Raw genomic sequence first — 27,181 nt, 5'->3', positions numbered from 1 at the left:
CACACAAGGTATTTGACCTGAATGTGTGTTGTTAATGAAGACAATTAAAAAGTGATGATGACTGCTAATAGATTCTCCATGAAAAATACAATGTATATTTTCTGGTTAGCTTAATCCTAAATGTAATCTTTGAAGCACATTGAAACAGCACAATGACCCAACAGTTTTATGACAAAATATACCCGATGACAGAAGGATAGGAAAATGACCTTTTTAAATGTTATTTTTATTAATTGACTCACTTCCAAACTTCAGTTGTTTCTGAGCTGTCTTGTAGCTTCCACTTCTAATAAAAAAAAAAAAAAAGGGTAATTCATAATGTTTCTGTTTTTTTCTTCAAAAGTTGCAAGCAATTGGGGAAGTTTAGGAGAAAATTATACACTGCAGACTATGTTTATACCTACATCAGAAAGAAAGAGGGGCAGGGGGAAAATGAGGGGAATGAACATTAGCTTAAACATTTTAATCATATTGAATGTCTCATTTGGTTATGAGACAATCCAGGCCCATAACACAATGGAGTGCAATTCTTCTACTTGTTGGAAAGGTTTAACTTTGCATTTTATGGGCTGTTTTGCATATTTCTCTTACATATAGTAAAATTCTCTTACATTAAGTATACCTATTTGAAATATTTCATAGTGACAATAGAATATGTCCTGATACACAGCACTAGGAAATTCAATGTTAACTTAATGTTTGTCATGTCTTATTGAATAGAGTCTGCATACAGAGAATGTAAGAACAGCTAATACTTCATCAGAATACTTCATCAGAATACTAATATTTAAATTGTCCATAGCTAACTTGTCTGAATCTTCGTATTTTATTCTTTACTTCTGTTGAATATGCTCTTCAGAGATATATATATATATAAAACATTTGCCTGAAATGTGTTGAAGAACACTTACCCAGCTTATCTTTTAGGTCTTTGGAAATACTATTGTCCCCTTAAGGAAGACCCCCTCCCCACCCCTCCCACCCAACCCAAACCATCCTTAAAAGCTAATCACACAGCTAACAATATTCCATTAAGACAATTAGAAGAAGTATTATTTTGGCATTTAGCAACTAGACCAGTGATTGTGTTTGGGCAGGCATCCCCCAGAGTGGGAATGCACAACTGGAGTAGAGGGTGCAAAATATAATGTGTTTCCAGGAGATGAAGCCATTTTCCCTGCTTCTATGGTAACAGATTTGGTGCTTGTTCATTATTAACACTCATCAGCTTTTGGACTTTAAGCTGCAGTCCCCGGGCATGTGCATTTGTTCTGTTTTTACTTACCATGGATTCCACCAAGTCATGTATGAGTTAAAACTTTTTTTTCACAGCTGAGTGTTACAACTGGATATACTACTCCGCTCTGTGAAAGGGGACACAAATGATAGTTTTCTGGGAACGGTAAGGTCTTTGTGCCTTTTGGGCACTTCCCGAGTCCGGCTGATGGATTAGGCTTCTCAAAGGAGCCCTTCATGTACCTTGCATCCATGACATCTTGTACAACTGATCCCAGCGGGATTTTTGCCAAGCTACTAAAAGCAGTGCTGGTCTGGAAACAAGCAGCTGCAGAGAACCTTTGAGTGAACTTTCAAAAAATCCTGAAGGATTTATGCAGTTCTAGGATAAGTTACTTGCTAGGTAGGATGGTTTTCAGATCCCAGTTGTGAAACACCTAAATCCCTCTGAAATCCTCGTATAGGACCCTGAATTCCTTCTTTGCACACAGCTTTCGCTGACCCCACCAGAAACGTGACTTTTTCTTACATGCCGGAACCAAGGCAGAAACTAACATTCTGGGAGTGTTTCGTTTCATTCTGGCTACAAGAATCCTCAGATTTCTGCTTCTCAGGGATCTCCTTTGGGACCGTCCTCCCTGAGGACGAGCAGCGCCCGGCGCCGCCATGGCAACGGCGCGGCGGCCACAGGCCCCGGCCGGGCCCGGCGGCCCCGGCGCTGCTCCCGCCGCTCCCCGGGATCTCACCTGGGCAGGAGCTGCTCCCGCCGCTCCCCGGGATCTCACCTGGGCAGGAGCTGCTCCCACCGCTCCCCGGGATCTCACCTGGGCAGGAGCTGCTCCCGCCGCTCCCCGGGATCTCACCTGGGCAGGAGCGGCTCCCGCCGCTCCCCTGAGCAGGTCTCACCTGAGAGAGGGATCTCACGCTGGTCTCACCTGAGCAGGCACGGCCGGGGCGGCTGCGGTGCCGGAGCCAGGATGCGCTCCAAGCGGCTCACCACCGGTACGTGGCTCTGTCCCCGCAGGGCTGGGCCGGCTCCGTGTCGCAGGGGCTCGGGCCCCACGGTGGCGGCCTCGGGTACAGAGACGGTGGCACAAAAGACGGGCATTTTGAACTGACGGGTGTAAACTTGCCCGGCAGAACCCATCACTCCGAAGAGAGAACTTTACTCCCCTCAGATGGCATCACTAAAGACAGGATATTATCCTAGAATGAATGAGAGTTGATTATTCGGGAACACAATTGTATCTTTTTAATTTTATCACATGATTTGTAATATTTGCTGTTCAAAGCTTTGACAGTCTCATATAAATCTGTATTTTCACCAAGCTTCTAGTTATCAATTTTGCAGAGGAAAGCTGACATGAAGTTAACTGATATGTATAAGAAATAATATATTTTAAAAATACTTGATTTCTATTTAAATAATTCTTTTAATAGTTAATCTTTGCATGGGTCAACATTACAGCATATTCTTAGTTTATTTTATTTCTTCAGACCAAGTTATTTTGTTTTGGAATACCCAGGAGGGTTGTCATGCCTCACTACTTTTTGTTGTATTGTCGTTGAACCAGATTAACTGCACTGCTTGGATTACATATGATATTTATTATCTTCTTTTCAGAACCTCCGTGTATAACAGAAGAAATATTAGTAAGTATGCTTATAAGGCTTAGTCAATATCTTCATGATGCAGCTATGGAGCCAAAAAAGCAAAAAAAAAAAAAATTTGGAAACCATTGTCTATTTTCTTATTTCTTTTTTGTAAGTATAGATTACTGAGCGATTTCTTAAAATTTTGTCAGACAAAATACTTAGTTTGAAAATAATTAGAAAAAAAAGTAACAGGAGGCTGTGGAGAATAAAGATGGAAATGAAAGTGAATTTGGATGAAGGAAGGAAACAAACAACTGGAAGATTCAACATGACAGGTTTAACAATCTCCTTACTTTGCCTTTTTTGCCCTTTGCTCATAGCTCATTGTAGGATTTCCCTGATGTTTTCCTTCTTGTTTGAAAGGTATATACGTTTGTCTGTTACCTCATAAGAAATGACATGTTTACTGCTGCAGCTCAGGTGGTGTTTGCCTATTCCCTGCTTTGGATGCCTTTGTAACTTAGTGCCTTTTGGGCACTTACCATGTATTTTAAAGTATCAATGTGTTGATATTACTTTTGGGAATCTCTAGATACTGTTTTATTTATAGTGTTTATTACCATAAACAGAACAACAAAAGCACAACTTTTGGACCAATTTAGCACGCCTTAACCTTCAGTTGCAATTCTAAGGCAGCTTTTTCTAGTCATAATTTAGACTGTGCTGCAGGAGAAGTGACATAGAAAGAAATGAAACCAAATGCTTTCTGGCACAAAAATCTAAGCTATAGTATTGTACATGCAACTCCCTAACCTATAATGTGCACATAAGAAAATGCAACTGAATTCAAATGAAAATAAGGCTGTCTGCAAAAATCTCTCCAAAAACCAGAGGAAAGTATATAATGTGTAGATATAGTACGTAATGAAGCACACATTAATGAGATCATAAGCATTTTATCTATTAATCAATCACTGTGTTTACATTTCCTGTTGTTTTATGGGACTACAGAGAATTATATCCTTGGGAAATTGAAAATGTGTTACCTGCATATTTCTAAAGAGCTTATACTTCAGCCAGTAATAAATTAATTGGTTTTAATAAGTCATTTGAAACAATAAAATATTTTCATCATGTATTATCATATCTAGTCCTATCTTGAGATTCATCCTTGTCAGTGTCAAACCAAACATGAGGCTGACTATAGCTTGTTTCTAATTAATTTTCCTAGTTGTGTTAACACTTGCAGAATTCATATTTCTGGATTTGATTGCCTATTGACATTAGTAAGAGGATTCTCTCTTGATTTCAAAATGGTTTAGACACGTTGGTAAATTCCTCTATTTAAGCAGTGCCCAAACATCTCTAGGTCCATGGCACTGCAGTTGCATTGGACCATGGGCCTGTGATCCGAATAAGGCATGAGAGCCTTGATTTCAGCGCTGGCAGCATTTTCTAGGAATGAGCTTGGGCTACCTTGCCTGTGCTGTATTAGTCACCACAGCAACCACAAGTGCTAAGGAATAAATGCTGGCAGACTAGGGCCAGACAAACACCATCGGGTCTAGTCCTGACTTGTCATGCATGTTATCTCAGATTTCCTCCTTGTCTGAGCACAAGCTATCTGTATTTAGGTTAGACCACTGGAGTATGGATCAAGATGCTGCCTGCCTGTACACTCTGCATAACCTCTCTTTAATGCTATTCCTCACTACCACAATTCAGTGCTATCAACTTGAGAAAAAAGATTTGTGTTGCAACACCTTTGCTTCTGTTGGCAAATACATTAAATTTAAGTTCATTCTCCTTGCCTTGTAAGGCTGAAATTATAGAACATTTAGGAAAATGAAACTAGTAAAAATTATTTGTCTTCATTATACTGAAGACACATATCTGAAGACCAGTGGAATAATACCCTCTGTTGAATTGAAATGGGATGGTGGAGATACTGAGTCAGTAAAAGTAAGACTTGGAGCCATACTTTTGGATTTGTCAACAGCAAAAAGATTGAACTTCTAGTCCACAGTTTTTGTGTCATGTTAGCAGGATTTAAAATGCAGGCATCAGAAAGGATACAAAAACACCTGCAGATGCAGTCTTCACTTCTGATGAGGACAACAGGAAGCCTCCCAGTTCTGTCAGATTCAAAGTATGGCATACACCGCTTGCTTGCTGAGCCAAATTATAGGTTAGTGTACTCCCTTTTAGTCCCCAAATATCCCCAAGCAGCAGTGTGAGAGCAGAAGGTGGCCCTGGTGAAATATCATACTGTCCTTCTTCCCAAGTGCAAGACAGAAAGGTACAATGTGGGGAATTTCTAGACTGTTAGCTTATGCACATTTTTTTCAAAAGTTTTAGCATCTAGAAGCTGTTTGGTTGATGGCTTTATCTGTAAATTCACTGGTAAAGGATTCACCTTCATGTGTGCATTTTAAATTGCTAAGGACTTTGGCAGTGTGCAATGGCTAGAATGTAACAGTGATGCAATGACTATATTCTCAAAAATGGGAAATAATATTTTTGCAAAATCTTCCATGTCATATCTCATGGAAAAAATATTGTTTGAGGCAATAATGCATTTAAATATTAGTGCAGATTATTACAAGCCATGCTTTGTGGTTTTATCTCTCTATAGGAAGAATGCTTAGCCACAGATGATATGCTTGTGGATTTCTTTAATGAATTTTTGAGTCTTCCGGTAAGTACCTTACAGAAATCCCTTGGAAAATACAAGAAATGCCTTACTAAGATTAAGAGTAACTTAATCCATCTTGGAAAATTTTATGTTTTGCCATATATCTGAATTTTAATGGTAGCAACCCTTACTGCTCAGTGTTATTATCAGTAAGAATAGCCCAATTATCTGGACTTCTGGGGACAGATGTTCTCTTGCTAATTTACAGAATCACAGAATGGGTCATGTTGGAAGGGAGCACAGTGGGTCATCTGGTCCAACCTCCCTGCTCAAGCAGGGTCATCCCAGAACACGTGGCACAGGATTGTGTCCAGATGGTTCTTGAATATCTCCAGTGAGGGGGACCCCACCACCTCTCTGGGCAGCCTGTTCCAGTGCTCAGTCACCCACACAGTAAAGGAGTTCTTCCCTGTGTTCAGGTGGAACTTCCTGTGCATCACACTCTGCTTGTTGCTTCTTGTCCTATTGCTTGGCACCCCTGAGCAGAGCCTGGCATCATCCTCCCTTCATTTACTGATAGACATTGATAAGGGCCTCTCTTATTTGTCTCTTCTTGAAGCTGAACTTGTCCAGCTCCTTCAGCCTTTCCTCATAAAAGAGTTGCTCCAGTCCCTTAATCATTTTTGTAGCCCTCTGCTGGATCACTCAAGGAGCTCCATGTCTCCCATGTACTGAAGAGCCCTTGACCTGCTGGCAGTCCTCTTCCTAATGTACATCAGGCCTTCTTGGCCACAGGGACACACTGCTGGCTCATGGAAAGCTTGTTGTCCACCAAGATCCCTAGGTTATTTATGTATTTAAACTTACATAATTAATAATTTATGCATTTAAATAACAGTGCACTAAAATAATATGAATAGGAAATGAAAAAGACACATAAATAGTTTCTTAAAAGGTGTCCACTTCTATTACAGTGTCACAACATGATGACATAACAAAAGTTTGTCCTTTTACAGTTTTCTGGCAATGTATTCAGTGATTAATTAACATTTTAGCTCAAGAAACAACTCTTTCTCCTCATGGTTCAGAAGGTTTCGAAGTTGGCACTTCCCTCCTCTTCCTCTCCCATTTGCAGCCAGAAGGATGCAGCCTTACACTGTATTCTGTGTGCTGGTTCAGTTATAGTTAGACCATCAGTTAGACCTACAGCTAGACCTTGTATTTAACCAGTTCTCCTGTATTTTGCTCCTTTTCCCTATCAACTAGCCTAGTTCCCCACACTCTATTGAGAGTCACATGTACAGTCCTGCTCCTTCAATGTGGCAACCTCATCCAATTTCATCTTAGTAGTCTTGGCCCTGACGCCTTACACTCAAATCCCTTGTCAGGTGGCACAGGCCTTTCCACAGGATCACTTGTGGCTCCTGATATGCCACAGAGTTGTCCCACAGCCTGTTCCCTTCCTAAGGCACTGCAGTCCAACAGGCTACACTACAAGAACATAGGTCCATTCTACAGTTTGCTTGGTAGGAACCACTGCCAGCATTAGGAGAGAGCAGAATATTTCTTGATGCTTCTTGGACCTCAAAGTGGCTTGGTGAAGTCACTAATGAAAAAAGTTCAGTTGTGATTCAGAACTGAATTATTTGGCTTACTTAATTGAGCCACACATAGCTGTCTCTAAGCCACATCATAGATTTGTGTAAATATACACAACATGGAAATTGCACTACTAAGGATGGTAGAATGGGCTCCTCATTCCAATTTTTAATCCTAAAATAGAATCTGGAAGTATTAACTCTGTGTCAGAGTGTGAGTTTTGTGCACAGCATCGATACTGACTTCTTCCAGGAGCTCAGTCTTTACGTGCTTTCACCACACTGCAAGATTCTGAAGAGTAGGCAAAGCTAGAGAGACACACATGATACAAAACGTGAGGGCTGTTTTTTTTTCTTTCCCCAACACCTCAACTCCACCAACCCCTGCCCAACAGCTGCCTTAGGATATCTGCCTAAGTCCAAGCCTAAGTACTTAGGTTTTAAACCCAGGCCTCCTTCCATTGTGCCAGATTGTTCTTAGCACAGGAATACCATCCGCCATGCCTTTGCTGCTTATTTGGAAACAATGCTTCAAGTTTTCTCCAAATTGCAGAGGATGAAGAGGGTAAGAAGTTCAGCCTTTTTAGTCTCTTGATCTCCTTGGACATACACAAATTTCAGGACATCTGTTAGAGGCCAAAATTCTCCTTGGCCTCAGAGGGCTCCTCAGCCCACAGTCCTGGCGCAGCTCAGCAGCTCTGGACTGCAGCAATTGTCCAGGCACTCCTGGCGGCTCTGGAAGCCCACAGAAAATAGTTCACAGTCACTCCTGAGTAAACACTGTTTTATGCTGGTAATCTTGGTAGGTTTCTAAGATGATGCATGGTCTCTCTTCCACATATTTACATATCTTCATGAAAACAGATGCTTTATTAGCTATTTTAAACTGTAATGTTCTCATAATTGGTTTTATTTTCTCTTTGATCTTTTCCTAAAGATTTATCCTCTTCAGGATTAAGTTTTGTTAATGCCTTGAGTTCTGTGGTTTGAATACCTTACATTCCTGATTTCCCTCTCCTTCTCAGAAGGTTTCTACTAAAACAGTGCATTGAAATTTCCATTGCTTTATTCTTGTTGTGCTTATACACTGTTGCCTGGGAACAGTATTACCCAGGTGTGCTAGTAGTTAGGCAACAAGTTAAACTGAAAATATTGTGAGACTTGATATAAGAAATGAGGGGGAGCATATGCTTATTTTAAGGGACTGCTTCTGCATTGATTTATAATACACCATTAGCATATGGAAAATTGTATCACTGGGGACTTGCTATAACAGCAGCAGGTTTTTAATGTGGTTTTTTTTTTTTTTTTTTTGCTTTGATTTACAGTGTATCCCTTAAATGATCCTCTTGTTACAATGACATTCAACGTAATCTGATATAAATATCTAGGTACTCCAAAGAGCTATATACTGTAATAAAGTGTAATTTACAGAAAGTATTTCTGAAATACATAATACAAAAAATCTCAGGAGGGCACTTTTTGCCAGTAGTACAGTGATTTCACAGTAGCAGAAACCAATTACATGACACACAAATGAGTTACACCTTCCTTAGTAACTAATGTAAAAGGAAAGATTTAAGAGAAACATTGGCCTGGACACATTTCCAGTTCTAGGAGTTCAGGCTAGAATTTGAATATCTGATCCATGTATTAAAATCATCCAAGGATATGTTTAGTCAGGAATGAAAATACAGAAGTAAGAAATTGCTATCCAGCTCAGTGTTGAAGGCAAGCACAGTAATGTCAACTTGTTTCTCCTAGACTCTACAAGCTGCTTGCTACTCATTCCATCCCAAGTCCATGCTGGGTCTTACCTGTCATTTTCCAGTTACCAGTGATCCTGAGGAAGGCACTCTCCTTCTCTTTGCAACCTCAAGGAGTTGCACTAGAGACAAAAGTGCTACCTTCTGCTTCAGCTGATGCACATTCAGGAGATGACAATTTGGTGGCGAGTCCCTGGTTGTTGGTTTCCCTTGCAGCAGAAATCTTCTAAGTGACCATAATTTTATCAACTTTAGATTTCAAGAATATTTCTTTTAAACATTGTTCTCACTGTAAAAGCTCTACTCCAGGTCATCTGGGGTCCAGCATTTGATGCAGGTGATGATTCTGAAAACAATTAAGTAACAAAGCTCAGACCAATTGGTCTTTCTGAAGACCAAATAGTCCTGAAAACCTAGTGCTGTCACAAATAAAATCTTGCTTGATCTGAGTTGCAGATTACAGAAAGGGCAGAAAGCAAAAAAGCAATCCACTGCTGCACAGTTCAGGCCCTTCACTGCTTTGAAGATAACTTTGAATAATTCCATGCATCAAATCATCAATTCAAGGCATCAGAGCATGCTCATTAGTTTCCTCTTGTCTTTTCCAGGTATGAGGAGGGAGGCTACCATTGCCAATACAACCTCCCTTAAAAAGGCTTTGACAGAAGTAAGGCCTTCCCATGCATGTTACATTGAGATTTACCTAGGACTAAAACTTGCATCATGTATTTGACATTGAAGGAAACATTCCTGACTACATTCCTTATTAATAGTGTGTTTACTCTAAATGTTCTTCTCTCTTAATTAGATTGTGATGTGTGATTATGACTTCTATCTTACTCATCAACAGAAGGGAAATCCTGGACTCATTGAAGTCAATGGGAGATTTTGCACTGACCATGTGTCATGTGAATTTTTCCAGGCATTTCGTAGAGCTGCTCAAATTCTTTTCTGCTGTGGACTCTCATTGACATTTATTTATGACATACATATACCCTTCTTAAGGAAGTTTTGGCAATGATCCTGGATGAGATCTCTATTCACTCCCACCCTTAGCCTAAGAAGCAGCCAAGCTGTGGTCATTCTGTTTCTCTTGGGATCAAACTACATTATTTGGGTCTGGGATGTGAGCATATTTACACATTTGTTAATTGTATCCGAAGTTGAATGTATCTGAAAACTGTTAAGACAGAGAACAGTGAGATTTATATGTCTGATATCCTGGCAACATAGTGATGGATGCTGTTTTGGTTTCTGTTATGGGAGGACTGAGAGAAATTTGTCTTCCCTTCAGTTAAGTGTATAACTTCAGGTTTCAGAATTATGTATTCTGTTTATTTTTCAGCTGAAAACCATATTCAATATGCATTTGACAGCTAAGAAATTTCTTTGCTGTCAAAAAAGTACATGCATTTGTTTATTTATTTAATAGTATTGCTGTACCACAGTCTGAAAACAGCTTTTTGTTATTTGCTCAGAGATTTTTTTTTCTGAAGCTGAGATTACTACATTGAGTTACATTGGTCATACTGGCTTTGGGAGGAGAATTTCCTGTGAGTGAAACAGTTTGCAAAATCTGTAGACTTCTTATTTGTTGGTATTCTCAAGTCCTTGATCTTATTTATTGTGCTACACTGACAATGTATGAACCCCAAGCTTCAAGGCTCCTGCCAAAACTGATTTATTTTTTCTTAACATCTTGAGGTATAATTTCTCTGGAGATTTCCTTTTCTATCTTCAAAGCATCAAAAATTGGCTCAAGCTAAAGAGAATGCTACACTTAGTCTTTGGTTAGTGTATTTTACTTGTCTGTAAAAAGCCAAAAGCACTTGCCAAATGTGGGGTAAGAAAGACATTTCTTAGTATATTAGATTGGCATGGATAATTTTTCCCCTTTCCTTTATAGTGTAGACTATCATCCACTCCTTAACGTAGGCGTCTTCACCGAAGAGATTCCTCATTATTGCAATGATGGAATATTGGTGGTGCCATGAACCTCTCTCATTGTCCTGAGAAGTGTTACAGGATTTTACTTCCACTGGAAGTTACAGTACTTTACTTCCACTGGAAAGGTTTTAAGTTTGCTAAAGGGTACTGAACAGTATCTTGGTGCAATTTTTTGTGGCTTGTAATGTGTGAGAGTGATTGAGTGTTTTGCCCCAAAGTTCTTCAGATACTGAAAGGAAAATGGATTGACTGATCCTCTCTCCTGTGTGGTAACTGGGAAAATGTTTCCTACAAGAAATCAGGTTCTGGGGGTGTTTTTTTGTGTGTTTGCATTTGATTTTTCTCATGACATTGTCACTTTTATTTTTGTGGTGGTGATTGGTTAAGAAGATTAGGAATTATCTCTTCTTTTATTATGCTTATAAAAACATTCTGATTTATCATTCTAGATTTTTTGAGTAAACAAGCTTCTCCAGAAAGGTTTAAATTATTCTAAAATGCTTTTGTATGATAGTTTGAGAGATGGAGAGATGCTCTTTTAGGAATTTGGGATTTGTGCAGAATCATAGATTACTGTCTGGAAGCGACTTCAAGGAGGTCTGTAGTGTGGCTTCCTTCTCAAAGCAAAGTCAGTGCTTTAGTACTGACTCCAGGTTGCTTGGCACTTTCTGCAGTTGGTCTTGAAAACCTCCAACAGCAGATTCCACTCTGGACAGCCTATTCCAGTGCTAATCATCCCAAAATCACCTATTTTCTTATAATCCAGTTGAGACCTCTGTTGTTTCAGTGTATGACAAGTGGTCTCTTGTCCTCCCACCATACTCCTCCGTAAAAAGCCTGCTTTTATCTGTTCAGCAATATCCTTGAAAATACACTAAAATTGCTGCTAGTCCTCCTAGAGCTTCTCCCTCAGGGGTGAGTGCTCCAGCCTCTGACTATCTCAATGGTCTTCTGATGGACTTGATCAAATATGTGAATATCCTTCTTGAACAGGGGACCCAAAACTGGATGCAATATTCCAGATGCATCCTTACTAGTGTCAAGTCTACTGGCTACTCTCTGACTGATAGAAATAGTATGCGTGCCTTTTGGTGTCCCTGGGGATGAGTAACTACATCCAAACCCCAAAAGTCTGAACTAGAACCCCCTTTTTTAGTCAAGTATGTAGTGTATGAAGTTTAAATCTTCCTATCCCATCAGTGCATGTTCTTTTGTTCCATTAGTATATTTGTCTTATAAATGATTGGTAGTCAGACCCCAAAACAGCAATACACTTTACATTTTAAAAATTGTCACTAGCATCCATTTCACTACATTAAAATTGCCATAGTTTTCTGTTCAGCTAAATAGAATATGTATCAAAAAAACCCTAGATCTAGAGTAAGTTACAAATTATTAAATAAAAGTAGATATATGTGCTAAACTAATACTGTATTTACCTAGTCTTCAATTTGAAAAATATGAAACTAAAACAATCTCATCATATCTAGTCACAAAACCCTTTATTATGAAATTTGCATTTTGTTTGCTTTTTTTCCCATAAGCGAGAGCATTTCGAATCCTAAGAGTCTGAAGTACTTTGTTTCTTAGTGTACTTTCTTCAGTTTCTTTGTTTAAAACATGAAGGAATGTAGAAGGAAGAAAACATTTAAAGGCTATTAAGGTTGCACAGTTGGTCAGTTAAAGCTGGTAGCAGCACAAATTAGGTTTGAAAGTAAATGAAGTGTGCACATAGCAAACTGGGAGGAGGTCTGCACGTAGGGAAATCTACTACACATGAAAGGTTTGTTAGATGCTGTTCAGTACATCTGGAAAGAAAAACCCACTAAAACCTGCAGAGTACCCTGGAGAAAATTAATGCCAAAAGGGGCAGAAGGTGTCAGAGAACAAAAACCAATCCATGATTACGGCTAAAGTTAGGTATCTGAACAGACTCATGCAATTCAATGCATGGCCCTGAGCAGTGGCGGTCTGATGTCATAGGCACTAATCGTACACTTAATGCTCTCACATGCTGTGTGCTTTGCCAGGCTGAGCCTCTACAGTGACACATTATGGAATAAGTAGGGAATGCTGAAAAAACATGTTGCAGCCACATGGTTCAATTCTGGGCATTGTTCTACAAGACATTGATCAACAAGGGGGCTTCAAACAGAAACAACAAAATAGATGACACTAACTTCATTACTTTGGGCTTATACAGGTGTGAAGAAAAATCAAATTGTTCTGTAGTATATTTCTATGTTATATCTAGCATGCATTTAACATATTTAGAATGTATATGAGTTATGTCTGTGTGCATATATGTGATATATGAAAAAGTTCAAGGAAATTAAAAATACAGTACTTGAACAAATAAAATATTCTTATTAAATGCAGGAGAACGACAACTGTGCAAACACCAGGTGGGATCCTATCTGGAACAAAGCCAAAATAAGTTTTGGCACTGGGTTTAGATGTGGCCAATGTTTCCTGAGTGCCTAAATACAACATGCCTTGTTGTCCAGCTGAGTGCAGAGATGCTTATATAATCTATATAATATAGAGTATATAATGCACATAAGTTCTACATAATCTACTATTCATAACTGTCATGGGTATCCTCTATGACTTCTCTAAAATCCATCCATATTTTTATCTTCATTTCAAGTAAGAGAATTTGAAAGATAGTCTTTTAGGGAAATACCTGATACCAGAGCTTAAAAGATGAAAGATGGATCTGTTTTAGTGTGTACATGTGCAGTGGGGTTTTGTGAGTTTACAAAAGTCACATTTGCATGGCCAAAATTGGAGTTTAGTCCATCTCATCTATTATACAGTATTTGACTGAACTAGTGATGTATAATAAAATTTGCTACAGGACAAAGGTTTTGGTAGTTGTTTGACCTACAAGTAACAGTATGGTAACAAAATTTTCCTACATATGAAAATCTTCAGATTCATTCTCCTCAAAAGCATCACACATTTAAAAGGTCAGTTTCATTGCTAATATTTTAATGCCTTGATCGTTGATAATAACAAATGGGAGAATAATACTGTAGATCTGATCCTGTAGGTGAGTACTTCTCTGTAGGACAGTCACTAAAGTCACAGTTAATTATGTATTCTAGACTTCAATGTACTGAATAAATTATGTACATGTGAAAAAGAATGGTCTGTGATCTAGAATGAATTCAATTCTTGATAATTAAGTATTGCTAAGATAAAAAGGTAGGAATGCTTTGGAAATCTATACAGCAAAAACAAGAATGCAGAAAAATTACTATTTCAGGCCCCAAGAGAAAGAATCCTCATAATGCAATTTTCTATTCTGTAGGATGCCTCTATATGATAAAAAGTAATTTGTTAAACAGCAGTTGCTTTATTATAGTACCATAAACTTTCCTAACTTCTTTTGTAGACTTTTGCCCAGCCAGTGAAGTTTAACTCTGATGCTGGGGCTTTTGAAGTAGTTAATTATGCCCCACGATGCCTGGAAAGCCAGCAGGAAAAAATTCTACATGATCAAAAACCTCCAAACTCCATTTATGATGTTTTAAGCAAAGAAAAGAATGATGGGCAGCTCTCCAAAATGTACAGTGCTTCTTCAACCTTCAGTATTGATCCAAATTACAACACTATGGTAAGCATCTTATAGACCCTGAGTTTATATTTAGATCTTACTGTAGAGATACTGGCAATAGTTATTGTTGTGTTTGGCTTGGTAGCTTGGGAAAAATGTTAATTTATGTTAGGAAAACATAATGATGGGCCAAATTATGCCCTGTAATGCACATGTGTCTAGCAGACAAGTGAATGGAATTACAGATGCACATCCTGTAGCACAGAATTTTGAAGATTCTGTAGGGCAGGGTTCAGCTGTGTGGTCTGAATACTTTTTAATATTAAAAGAAAAAATATTATGACAACAGTTACTTTACTAGTGATCCCTGGAATGTGCAAATTGACTGAAACTAATGCAGCTCAGTCTTTCCTTATTAATTAATTTCCTTGTGTGGCTATGAGCTCATCTGTGGTCTGGCAACACATATGTCTCTCTTCCATTAATTCCTAAAGGATTTACATGGTTAGCATCAATTGAAATGGCCAGAAAAAATAGTCTTTGGTAAGAAGAGAGCTAAATTAATGGAAAGATGGATTGGAATTTAGAAAAAAAATCTGGCTTCAGGCTTGTTTAGACAATATCAGTTTTTGTATTCTTACCTGCCTACTTCCAGGGCCATCTTCAGCACCGAATCAGGCAGGTTAAAATCAGCAGTTGAAGCATCTTATGCAGCTGGTAGAATACAAGTCAGTGTAATTGGATGTGGGATTTTACCTTTGAACAACAGGTTTCAAGGACAAAAAAAGTATTTCACTGGGATGCTTGGTTTATTCCTTTCTTTTTTATTTTACGTGGATGTGACTGATGTGTCTTCATTTCATTTTGTTCAAGGCCAGTCTAAGGTCTTGCTCAATTTTTTGCAGTGCCTGCTCAAAATTATGTCATAGCTGGAAAGCTGAGAGCAGAGCAGGGAGTTGTAACAGACCACTGCTTTTGCCAGTATAAGATTAATGATTTTCGGAAAAGAAAACAGTGTTGAGAGGTCAAAAGGCAATGATGTTTAACAAAATGATACTAATATGATATTGCAATTATCTGCATTTAAACTGGACAAATAATACAAAAGGACAAGGTTCACAGACATCCCTACCATGTTAAATAATAATTTTCACAATTACTTTGCTTGAGAGCACAAAAGCAGAAGAACTGTTCTTGATTTCTTATTTGCTCTCAGTATTAAACTGTGGAAATGCTGTGTGTTTGTGCAAGTGTGGCTTACATTGCTCTCTGGGCTAACCTCCCATCATTAGCATTGTGGATGGCCTTGTTTGAGCAATTCAAAGCCATTTCACTATTATCTTCTTCTTTCATGTGGTCTGGAGAAACAGGGCTTCAGTATTATTTAAGATTCCATTTCTTTCCCTGGGATATTTTCCATAGATGGGAAGCATTATAGCCTTTTGAGGAACAATATGCCTTAGTACCTTTCTTCTTTTGGGGCCAAAGGGTGATACTGCTTATTTTTGATTCCTCCTTTACTTGATGGGCAACATAGATGCCTCATCCAGTTCAGTTTGGCATCTCAAGTCTGAGCTGGAACAAAATGGCCTGTGAAACAGCTTGCCCCAGACAGTCACCTTGAGTGGTCATCATTGGCAGGTTACTTATGAAAAGGAGTTATGACTGGAAAATCCTAGTAGGCCTTTCAGGCTATGGCCTGAATTTAAGCACATCTTGGCTAAGAAATACATGCTGTTGTATTTTTCTCTTTATTTTACTTCTCTCTCAGATTGTTACAAATTTACAGATAAGCATTCATGTGTGTTTGCACGTTTGCAAATCATTGATATAGAAGTACAGTCAATATAGTCAATAGTCAATATCAATGATGTGAAATACTTTGAGAAAAAATCTGTGGACTTAGTGTAGAATCGATCATAACTATGGAAAGAAACTGGCTGGCATCCCATATACCTTACTTCAGAGAAACCCCAGTTCAGCAAAGCACTTAAGTATGTTTTTAACTTTAATCAAGGAAAGTTAAACACGTCCTTAAACTTAAACATGTGCTAAAAGCTTTCCTGGATTGGGCCCTAGCAAGGTCTAAGGCGGATTGGGTAAGAAAACTAACCAAGGTCACAAACCCCATCAGATTAAATGTAGCATCTTTCTCTGGAGATGGGGAAAGAATAAAAAAAATTTCCTTCTGATATGACATATAATTTTGTGTACCAGCCATGTACAGACATGAGTATGTTATGAATCATTCAGATAAAAAACTGGGCTGTAAGTCAGTAAATGCATAAATATTAAATGCCAAAATAAAGAAACTATCTTCTGTATTTCAAAAAATCTTGTCAATCTTTGCCAAGAAGAAGCATACACTGTGTGGTTGGGAGTAATTAGTCTCCATCTCCACAAATTACATTGTATGAGCCACTGCCAACATAAGCTTTCCATATTTTGAAATATTTTCTTCTCTCTAAATGAAACCACCCACTTTCTGAGTAATTCAGATTTTTTTTAATCCCCTACAGATACGTATGAGGCAGAAATAACCCTTGCCCTGAACGGAATATTAGCTCATGGAAAGAAAATTCAAGCTGTGATCTACATAAACTGATTACCTGATATAACAAGTAGTATCCATCCTTGCCCAAACTTCACCTGTTTTTATGGACAAGGGTAGTTACTGCATTCTTCAAAATAATTAGTCTCACTTCAGTAAAAGGAAAAATGCACCTCAGATTAATAAAATAGATCATCCCCTACGAGTGGAAAAAGTACACTATTAAAAAAAATACTAGGAAGGGCTGTATGTAATTTCTAAGGGAAGCAAGTATGGCTTCCCTTGTATGGATCGTTGTGGCCATAGTCAGAGATCTTTCTCTTACTTCATTGGAACTAGCTGTGTCTGTGTAACTTGCTGCTCAACATTTGCCTTTCAATCCCCAAACTACTCCTTGGAGGCACTTCTTTTTCTGCTTCAACGAGGCACTGAGGCTTAGACTGTCTGAGCAGAAGTTTCTTGTGGCCCCAGGTCATAACACACGTGGGTTTCCACTATGAGAATTACTGTGTACAATGCAGTTATGCAGTGATCCAACATAAACGCATGAGAGGTGGTAACTAATTGGATTTCTATTTGATTGATTTTGGTTTTAATATCCACAGTTTTCTCATTCTGAAAATATAACTTAATTTAAGGTTCCTTACTCTTCAAATTCTTGAGGAAAAATAATAGCTATTATTTATAAAATGTGTTAAAGTCAGAAAGTAGCAGTTTCCTATTGCAGAAAAATTTTTGTGCATCTAATTTGCATTTGAAATTGTACAGTAAAAGAATGATTCATACAGACATTATTTCAGAAGAAAAAACACTCATTATTCATTACAAAAGTTGAACTATTAATAGGTGAAATCAGGTTTAGACCTTTTTAGCTTTTAATAGGAAAGTACTTGTTCCAGCATAAAGATGATGTTCACTCTGTATTTGTTTTCCTGAGACAAGGCTTCTGTAGAAGGGGGATGTAGAGAATCAGTTATGTGGCAAATAAGTCAAGAAAGTCAAGAATACTGCAAAAATTTGGCATTTCTTTTTTAATAGCAACTCGATCAAGAACAAGCAATTGAGTGGATTAAGAAAGAAAGGCTTCCAGCATTTCTAGAAAGTGACTGTTACTTTGAATACAGGTATTGCAATATTTTATGCTGTCTTTCAGTTATAAATTTGTATATTTCCTCTTTCATTTAATTAATCTTGGTAGTATTCTTAAAGTGGTTTTACCTTCCACTTGTCCTGTTTTCTTTATTGTAATATTTTAGTGACCTGGATAAAGTTAGTGACATTTTTCATTCATCATGCTGTAATTTTCCTTGACCATGAATTACATTCTATACTACACCATTACAAAGAGAGTAAGAATGGGATTTACTAATTTCCAAATCTCTGTTCCTCAGAGATGTCATGGTAGCAATGCATCTTTTGCTAATCAATATGTAAGCCATATAAGTAGAAGTTACAAGTCTATGAAATTAATTTGGAAAAAAACAGCAAGTGTTTTTTTAATTTTGATTATTAATTTTGTGTCTTTGGGGCCTCTGTCAGAGTTTAGTAAAGTTCTCTGTGGGATGCCATGGCATAGCTGGATGATTTACTGTCACAATCTTGCAGTGTTTTTCCACTGCCAGATGGAAAAATGTCCATTCAGATGGAGATGCCCATTCAGCAGATGTTTAGGAGATCTAGTGTGCATTTTTGGAAGGACCTACCTCTATATCCCTTAAGGCTGTGTCTAGATGCAGATGATTGTAGCATATTTTAGGGGTCCAAAAGGAGAGGCTGCCTGGAAGTATGGTTCACAAAACTCACATTTGCTGATTGTAATGGCAGAGTGGTTACTGGGGTATAGACTTCTATAGTTAAAAATTTTAAAACATTTTTTGTTTTCGATAACCTGGAGACTGTACTTAAGTTCAAGGGGGAAAAGTGTGCAAAGAACATGCAAACTGTGAGAGTGCTGAATTATACCTTTGTTAACAGCCTGCTTTACCCTTATCTGGGCCTCATGAAACAATAACTTTGATCTTCTGCTATAGCAAACTGATCAAGAAGAATTACCAAGAGAATTGCATAAAACCAAATTTAAGCATGTATCTAATTTCAACTGACATCAGTAGTTCTATCTGCTTTCTTAAATCAGAATCAAGATAAGTTCAGATGCTAAAAGATTGTGTTTAAAGATGAAGACACCCTAACCCTAGAAATAAATCCTATTTGATCTCCAGTAGTGGGTACAAATAAAACTGACCATTCACTTGGTTGTAGGCTCAAGTGTAGGCTTCATCTTCCCTTCACATGTGACTTGGTTGGCTTTGTACTTCTTTCTAACTTAACTAAGTTCTGCCCAGTTCTTGGGGCCAGAGCATTCTCACTGATGTCATGTGGTTCTAAGATTGCCTTTCATGAACACTGTGAAGTTCACACCAACACAAAGTAGCACTGGATAATTGTTCAGTACTATGGAATCCCCATAGAGCAGCCTGCTGAACACAAGAGTGCCAGCTATCTTGTTACCAGCTGCAAGTTCCATCAGTGCTGTGGCAGTCCTGCTGGAAGAGATTGCTTCTGTCAGGAACCAGGGGTGTAGTATCTGCTAGTGATATAGGGCTTCTGCAATCTGGGAGAATAATTCAATTTTAGTGAACAAAATGTTCAAGGGAATCTTGGCAGGGCTTGGAACTGCAGAGATACATGCAAAATCATCCTGAAAGAAGCAATTTTTTACTGGTAAAGCTTGGTAATGCAAGCAGGGCACTATCTGTGTGCTGGTGAGCTGTGCAGTGGCAGTACTGGCATTTACAGATGTGACAGCAGGTGAAGGCTGAAATTATACCTAGCTGGACTCAGTGGGTCCCTTCCAAAACAGGATATTCTATGATTCCATTATTCTATGAAAAAAGCAGATCATTAAGTTCTCTGTAGCCATTTTTTTTAGATAGACAATTTTTAAAAATTGCCAGTTCTGTGGGGAAATCAACCATTTCTCTGATTAAAAGCTAAAATTAATTATTTTCTTGTCTCAACATTTAATTTCAGATTAGCTAAATTGATATCACAGGTAGAATGGAGCAAGACTGGCATTAATTTCATTATAGATAGTGACTACTCTCCCTGGATAAGGAGGCAAAGCCCAAGTTCTCCCCCTCCTGAGGAGGATGACTCTTCACTGACTTCATTGACTATGAAGGAGTTCTATGTATCACTTGGCGAGGTAAAATAAACATATTTAGTGGGTGTAGCATCAAGATAGATTGAATGAATTGGGTAGAATTATTGTAACTGGGGTCACAACCTAATGGGACAACTGACTCTTGAATAACGTAGTCTAGTGCCAGGGGGTTGGAAATAGATGATCTTTAAGGTCTCTTTTAACCTAAACTGTTTTCTCTGATTCTCTAAATAGCTTTTATATTCAAAGTTTTTTGTACTATAGAAGAATGCTGATGAGTTGTAATATATAGAATGCGGTGATCCCTGACAGGGGAAGAATGATGTCTGAACTCCAATGATTTCAGAAGGCTAATTAATTACTTTATTATGCTGTATTATACTGTAACTTTATTACACTGTATCACACTAACAAGAACTATCACTAACTACCTAACTAGAAAACGCTTGACTCTCTCCTGAGAGCCCTGACACACACGTGGATCCAATTGCTCAATGAATCTAAAACACCATCACCAGAATCCAATCAAGCAATCACGTTGGGTAAAGAATTTCCATATCACATTCCACATGGGCACAAACACAGGCACAGCGAATGAGATAAGGATTGTTTTGATTCTCTTTTCTTTGCTTCTCTCACAGCTTCTCTCAGGAAAAATCCTGAGAAAGCGAAGTCTCTCTCTGTTCAGAGGGTATGTGAATACCACAGTAATACGATTTAAACAGAAGCTCAACTCATACGAGTATGCTCAGCTACTGTCACACAGCTCTCTGCATTGTGAACTATCCATACAGAAATCTACACAAACAGACTGCACAGAACTCCTATGGACAGTAAGCTGTGGTTCTCAGAAATACTGCAATAAACAGAGAAATTTTAATTGTTCTATGAAACTTCTTCTCCTAGGCTACAGTTTCTCAGGTAAAGGATTGGTTTACCTTGGCAAAACAAGGTAATTCTGTGAAAACTACAGATTCGTATACGCATCCCGTAGCTTCTAGTAAAATTCAAGATACTCAGCATTTGCCAGGGCAGCATAAAGGAAATGAATCATTACCTGGAAAAGGTCCCCTTCTGGGTAAGTAACAAGGGTTACTTAACTCTGTGGTTAACTAACAAGGGTCAACAGGGGTTACATAACCCTGTGGTTTGAAACACAGCTCAGACTAGCTGGAAAAGAAAGGCCTTCTAAGGAATTGTTGCTAACTCCACTTGTTACCTTCTGGGTATCACATGGCATCCGAGGCTTCAGACAGGCATTTGTTTCTTTTCATAGCTACAACATTAAGTGAAACATGAAAGTTTGAGCTAGTTGCCGAGTAATTTTGTGATAGTAGTAGTTTCTTTTCTTACACTTTTCTGTCTCATAGAAATCGGTACGTTTCAGTTGAGTTGTTCTGGGTTTTTTTGGGGGAGAGGAATTAATGTGTTTTGAAAGACTTTCTTGTCTGGACTCTTTGGGCGTTTGATAGCATATTATGTGTTTCAGCCATCTTCTTAGGGTATTTATGTTGGGCACTTAAAGGTCTTTTGGCTGCCAATTTTTATGGATCTTGTAAGATGTAATCATTTGGATTCCTGTCTATCTTCAAATTTATTTGAAATTATTTGGCAAGTTCCAGAGGTTCTGGGGGAGAAAATACAGATGCACATATGGACATAGACCTCATTGCACAGCCTTGCTTCTGCTTTTTACACAGTAGCAAGAGGAAGAGAAGCCTCGGCTTATATGTTAGGAACTTGCTCTCTCTCCATTCTCAGAGATGTGTCTCTCTCCCTAATTGCCTCAGGTCCTGAGAGAAATTATCTCCATGTTTCATTTCACAGCCCTGTGTCAAGGGGCTGTGATTTTTCCTTGTCAAGTGAAAACAAGTGAAATAGGTCAGAATTAAGAAAAGATATTTTAAATCACAGTGATTTTTATGTTAATATCAACATATTTTGCCACATATAGTTAGGAAATTATGTAATTGCATAGCAGGGAATCTCTGCCACATTCCTAATCCAAGTGTCTGTCTGTGACAGTGGCCAGCAGTGGTTAGATGTGGCTTATTTTCAGAGGAAGTTGAAAGGAATGACAAGTTAGACAAAGAAGCAGGTTACCTGTCTAAGGAATGCCACAAACAGAGTTTCCTTTCCCCTTCAGGGACAGCATCTGCAAAAGCCGATGTTAGCAGTGAGAGATCCAGAAAGGCTGAGGAAGGCTGCTCTGTGGCCATTGCTGAAGTTCCTTCTCACACGCATTCAAGAGTTTATCTAGACCCAAAATGGCACAGTGCAGCAAAAGAAGAAGATGAGCAGGGAAGCACAACTTTTCAGACAGCTGAAGAATTCACACCAGCGTCCTCTCAAATTTCAGTGAAGGAACCCATTTCAGAGCTGACCCTCCAGCCAGCTGCTGACATTGAAAGTAATGTGAAGTTCCACAAAACAACCTGAAGTGTTTATACACAAGTTAGCAAATAATGAATTTGCTCATGGTACTGCAGTCACTCTTTAACCAAAGTTCTTCTCCACTTACAGCCTTGGACTCCAAGGAAGGTGTAAGAAAACAAGGAAGCTTAAGTCCAAGTTCTGAAAGTGTTGGGCCAGACAGCAGGGCTGCCTGGTGTATTAGTCATGGGACATATGACACTGGCAACAGACATGAGTTTGAAAGATTCAAGAAGTTCATTAAAGGAACACTTGGGGAGAGGTACTGGTGGCTCTGGATGGATATTGAAAGACTAAAGGCTCTTAAGAACACTACAAGGCAACAAAGGTACTTTCTGTTATTTAACAGTTACTCCCATTGCTTTAATACTTGTAACTTGGATAGATCAATGCATGTTTTGAGATTTCAGAGTAAATTGTAATGTCTGAATAAACAGACACAATTAAATGTGTGTCCTGGCAAGGTTTGGAATGACTCTGCTGAAGCTGATAAAACTCTTTTTGCAGAGTCATGTTTGCAAGGCTTACATGAAGTCAGAATCATATTATTAAGGCTGTGATAGAAAGATATTTGGAAAACAGATAGCAACAGAAAAAAACTAAAGAAATTAAATTCACAAGTAGGACGTCAGTGTGACAATCGCCTTTAATGAAGATCCTGCTGTATTCAGATAGTCTATTCTACAGCACTATACATTTTGTCTTATACACAACCAGTCTCTAATTTGTGGAAAAAATGTTTTGGCTTCTGCCACTTGCAATTAAAAACATGTTGCATGGCAGCAGTGTAAGCAATAGGATAAACTGTAGTCAGTTCTGTACAGTATTTGATACATGCTTATGTGATTATTTTTGTTGACTGCAGGCAACTCAGTAAGATGAAAAAACTGTACCTGCTGAGCAGTGGAGACTATTTCCTCAGTTCAGAAGTGTTGCTCAGACTTGAGCTACTGCATGGAGATCAGTGGAATATAATGCATTTAAGACAGATTCAGCCTGAAGTAGTGAAACCACTTCTTCTTTACTGGTATGAAAAAATGGATGTGAAATAACATTCTATTGTTTAATGAATGTCCATTTTCTTTGATAAGCCTATTATTTCATGTCACTTATCCCATTGCAATTATTAGAAGCAATGTCACTGTAAGTACTAGCACATTAATTTTCAGCTGAGCCTAAACTACAATCTGCTGAGAAGCCTGGTAGATCTGCCTTAATAAGCTCTTGTCATTTTTCTACCAGAGAATCTGAGCTGCTTTGTGGATCTCTGCCTTGGGTAATGTTCAATTAAAGTTTAGTCTGCAGGACAGGAAAACGCCTCCAGGCACAGGAGGTTAATTCTGTCCTAACCTGTTCCCCATACTACCCTTCCCAAATTCTGAGGATGCTCTGTGTATATACCTTCATGGGATTTAAGCTGAGACTTTACTGTTCAATGCCTGTCACACAAAATGCCTTTTACATATCAACAGCTTAAGTGAGGATATAAAATCTAACCTATTTCCAAAATATGAGCTAAATTTTTGAAGGTGTTCTCTCGTCCCCAAGGGGGTTCATCAAATTCCAGGCATAAACATGGAATTGTGGATCCTCACATGAGTTGTGGTCTCTGTCCTGGCCTACAATCCTTTCCTATGCTTTGCTGTAGGATGGATGGGGCATACCTTCCTGTAGACTGATGGAAGGGCAACTGTTTGTAATGGTGCAGAATTTGCAACCTAAGTTTACTTATGTGTAGTTTGGTTTTAGATTTGGAAGCATGCAGTATCTAAACATACCTTTGACACTAACTGATTTTTAATCCTAGATGCATATAGCACCATATCTTGGTACAGTAAACAACATCACTGGAAAAAAAATATGAAGCCAAGTAGCCCAGTGTCTCATTACTTTGTAAAGTTCTACTTATTAGCTTTTTTCTCCCTAGGGGTCCCAGATTTTGTGTCACTCATTCAACAGCAATTGATGCTGCCAGTGCAAAACTGAAGTTCTGGCACACATATCAAGAGAGACCAAGAGTGGACGTTGATCCTTTCCCACAAATTGTATCATTGTTGCCATTGACCCAAAAGTCTGACATACCACCTTCCCTTCTTCAGGTAAGTAGGATCACAACATTGGAAAACAAAGCTTTTTCCTGTCAAAAATGACAAAACTCCTTGAATTCAATGGAACAAGAGCAAGGTCTTTTAAGAAACATTTAGCAAGCTGGTATATTGAAGATGGTTACATATAAAAATGCAATAAAATTTCATTATACTTCATGGAAAAAGTTGCTATAAATTGAGTCAAATTATCTTCTCAGTTACACTCTGGCAATTTCCTAAGTCCAACTGCAAAATCAAGTCTCTAGCAATGCAGCTTCACCACTCAGCCTTGTCTTAATCCAGAATAATTCTTACAACTTCACTGCAGTTAACCTGGATCTTTTCCTCATGTCTGTAAAAAAGGCAGAATTCTGCTCATTTTCCACATCTGCTCATTTCACTACAGCCCTTCAATCAGCTACACATGGTTTTTTGCTTTCTACAGAGGGTTGTGAGCAACTCAACAGACCTTTTCACAGTTTGTAGCTTTCAGGTGACCAGTTCAGTTTTGTCTCTTTTCTTCCTTGAAAGCCTGAGTGTGAGAAGTAACTGTAATAAAAACTACAGGTTTTCATCAATACAGTGTTAAGCCTCAGGATACGTGGTACTTGGAGAATGTGGATTGAAACTGTGGTTCCAGTATCAAGAACTATATGCCACAGATTTGTCAGCCACTGATTTGTCACACACACCTCTGTTACTTTAGGTTGGATAGTTTGGGGCTACAGTCACTTCCTTTGAAATTTGATTTGTGGAGATAATGGAGGAAAACAGTGGGACAGATTTCCTGTTTAGAATAAACTGGATTCAGAAGCCATGTTCCTGTTGATCATGGCAGAAATGGGAGCAAGAAGCACCTGTGTCTTACAGTGACCAGTTCACAAGGTGTGCTAATGAGCCAGGAGTAGCTGTAGGTCAGGCAGACTTGTAGGTTTTCCAGTCCCTATTGAATTTGACACAAATTAGGACCTGGTACCATGAACATCACAGAGTCACCAGATGGCCCATTTCTTGCTCTTACATTTTTTTTTCCTATGATTAATTTGGACTTTTGAGGCTTCTATTTACACTGTGCTTGCAAGAGCTTAGAAAAAGCAGCAGCTCTGGGTGAATTTCTGAGGGCACTCTGAATGCAGTTGGCATCTCCAAAAGGTCAGAGCGTGATTTTGTTCAAAATAATAAATGATGGTGTGGCAGAATGACCTCTTTCTCTCCCAGTCTGAGTGATTGTATCTCTCTTACAGTGAGCTGACTTAAGATAATCTTCCTAAAGTTTCACAAAACATGTTCACATGCTCTTCACCTGACATCCTCTGTAGTTCTGCACAATGTGCTCGTAGCATGTTTCCACCTGTTAAAAATGCATTTTCTAAGCTGTAGTGGTTATTAAGGTATGCTGAAAATTCTTGAAAAATATTCAGAAATTTTTGCAACTTGCCATTTTACATATTGAGATTGACAAGGAAGAATACTCCTGGAAACCCTTGACTGTTTCTGACCAGTCAATGAGAACATGTTAGAAAACACAAAGGTGGAAAAATAATCAGAATTTCCTTATTTTTCTGTAATGTCTTTTACAAAAGTAGAACAAAAGCACCAACAAGTTTATTAAAACTATCTAAACCAAATTTCTCTTTGAAGAGATCATCAAGATTGCCACCTACTCTCACAGGAAGTCAGATTCTCCGAAGGGATGATACTTCTAGCAGTAGAATGTGGTAAGTACTAAAGTCCCTTGTGTATCTTATCTGCACAGCAATATGCCTCAAACATTTATGAAAGTATTTGAGATTCTACTGTTTTCATTAATACTTTTATTTAATACCATTATCTGCTTAGTGAAGTACAGTTATGGTACAGATTGTTTGCATGTAGAATTCCTCCCTGGCTGATCAGTTTCTTGCTTGTTTATGCTACAACACAAAAAAATTTATTTCCCCAAATGCAAGTGTTTTCTCTTATATAATAGTTGATATTCTATACATTCATATTCTTTTAACTGGTCTCAAATGCTAACTCTCAGAGTCGTGCTATGCCAATAATTTCCACAGGGCAATTTTTTAAATTGTAAATTTAAACTCCATGTACTTTTTCTTCTACTATTCACTGTATCATTACACCAGTTTTTTGCCCCTTCTTATTTATTTATTCTATAAGCAGCCCTAGATTTTTCTTAAAAATATATTGAAAATTTTTTTGTTTGTGATCCAGGCCAATGTCAGTGAGCACAGACATGATTCATAGCTTAGCTCTGGATGGGACCAAAGACTCAGAATACCAGGGTCATAGAAAGTACACCTATGCTGAGCTTCTCCACGTAAGTATGGCTTGAAAATACTAGTTGTCTTGAATCATGGGTTAAAACACTTTATTCTGCAGTATGAAGCAGTTGATAACGGGGAGAACTTGGTTTAATTTTATGAATGTCAATGCTTTATGAAGAGGTATCATTAGAATATCAGCATTTTCTCTGTTGTATCTGTCACCTATTGGATAGGAAATCATGGCACACACAGAGGTTTATTTTCACTAGAAAGTGTTGATCTTCTCCATAGTGACCATGTGTTCAGTAGGCTATGATGGAAAACTCTCTGGATAAATGCTTCA

General features: G+C 38.3%; 1 protein-coding gene and 1 long non-coding RNA gene across 4 annotated transcripts in view; one reads left to right on the top strand and one right to left on the bottom strand.

The window, feature by feature from the left end:
• Positions 1–226: 226 nt before the first annotated feature.
• On the bottom strand, positions 227–1,873 carry LOC128795897 (uncharacterized). Its single transcript, XR_008433660.1, has 3 exons — positions 1,480–1,873; positions 1,286–1,364; positions 227–400 (listed from the first exon to the last, which is right to left on the bottom strand). It is a non-coding gene; the product is annotated as an uncharacterized LOC128795897 (long non-coding RNA).
• A 53-nt stretch (positions 1,874–1,926) lies between these two features.
• RGS22 (regulator of G protein signaling 22) overlaps positions 1,927–27,181 on the top strand; it is a 61,665-nt gene continuing 36,410 nt past the window's right edge. For 2 of the 3 annotated variants that reach the window (XM_053964329.1, XM_053964314.1), the window contains exons 1-13: positions 1,927–2,238; positions 2,861–2,889; positions 5,468–5,530; positions 14,179–14,400; positions 17,930–18,015; positions 19,922–20,096; positions 20,961–21,132; positions 22,201–22,464; positions 22,578–22,815; positions 23,353–23,514; positions 24,415–24,586; positions 26,216–26,292; positions 26,786–26,891. In XM_053964329.1, coding sequence (XP_053820304.1) covers positions 2,214–2,238; positions 2,861–2,889; positions 5,468–5,530; positions 14,179–14,400; positions 17,930–18,015; positions 19,922–20,096; positions 20,961–21,132; positions 22,201–22,464; positions 22,578–22,815; positions 23,353–23,514; positions 24,415–24,586; positions 26,216–26,292; positions 26,786–26,891 — 1,791 coding nt within the window. In that variant the 5' untranslated portion in view covers positions 1,927–2,213. The remainder of the gene's footprint in view (positions 2,239–2,860; positions 2,890–5,467; positions 5,531–14,178; positions 14,401–17,929; positions 18,016–19,921; positions 20,097–20,960; positions 21,133–22,200; positions 22,465–22,577; positions 22,816–23,352; positions 23,515–24,414; positions 24,587–26,215; positions 26,293–26,785; positions 26,892–27,181) is intronic. The other variant, XM_053964322.1, reaches the window with a different exon arrangement.

This window comes from Vidua chalybeata, chromosome 1, assembly GCF_026979565.1.
Source record: "Vidua chalybeata isolate OUT-0048 chromosome 1, bVidCha1 merged haplotype, whole genome shotgun sequence".
NCBI lineage: Eukaryota > Metazoa > Chordata > Aves > Passeriformes > Viduidae > Vidua > Vidua chalybeata.
Note: the sequence above shows the minus strand (reverse complement) of the source record. Positions and strands in the feature narration are given on the sequence as shown.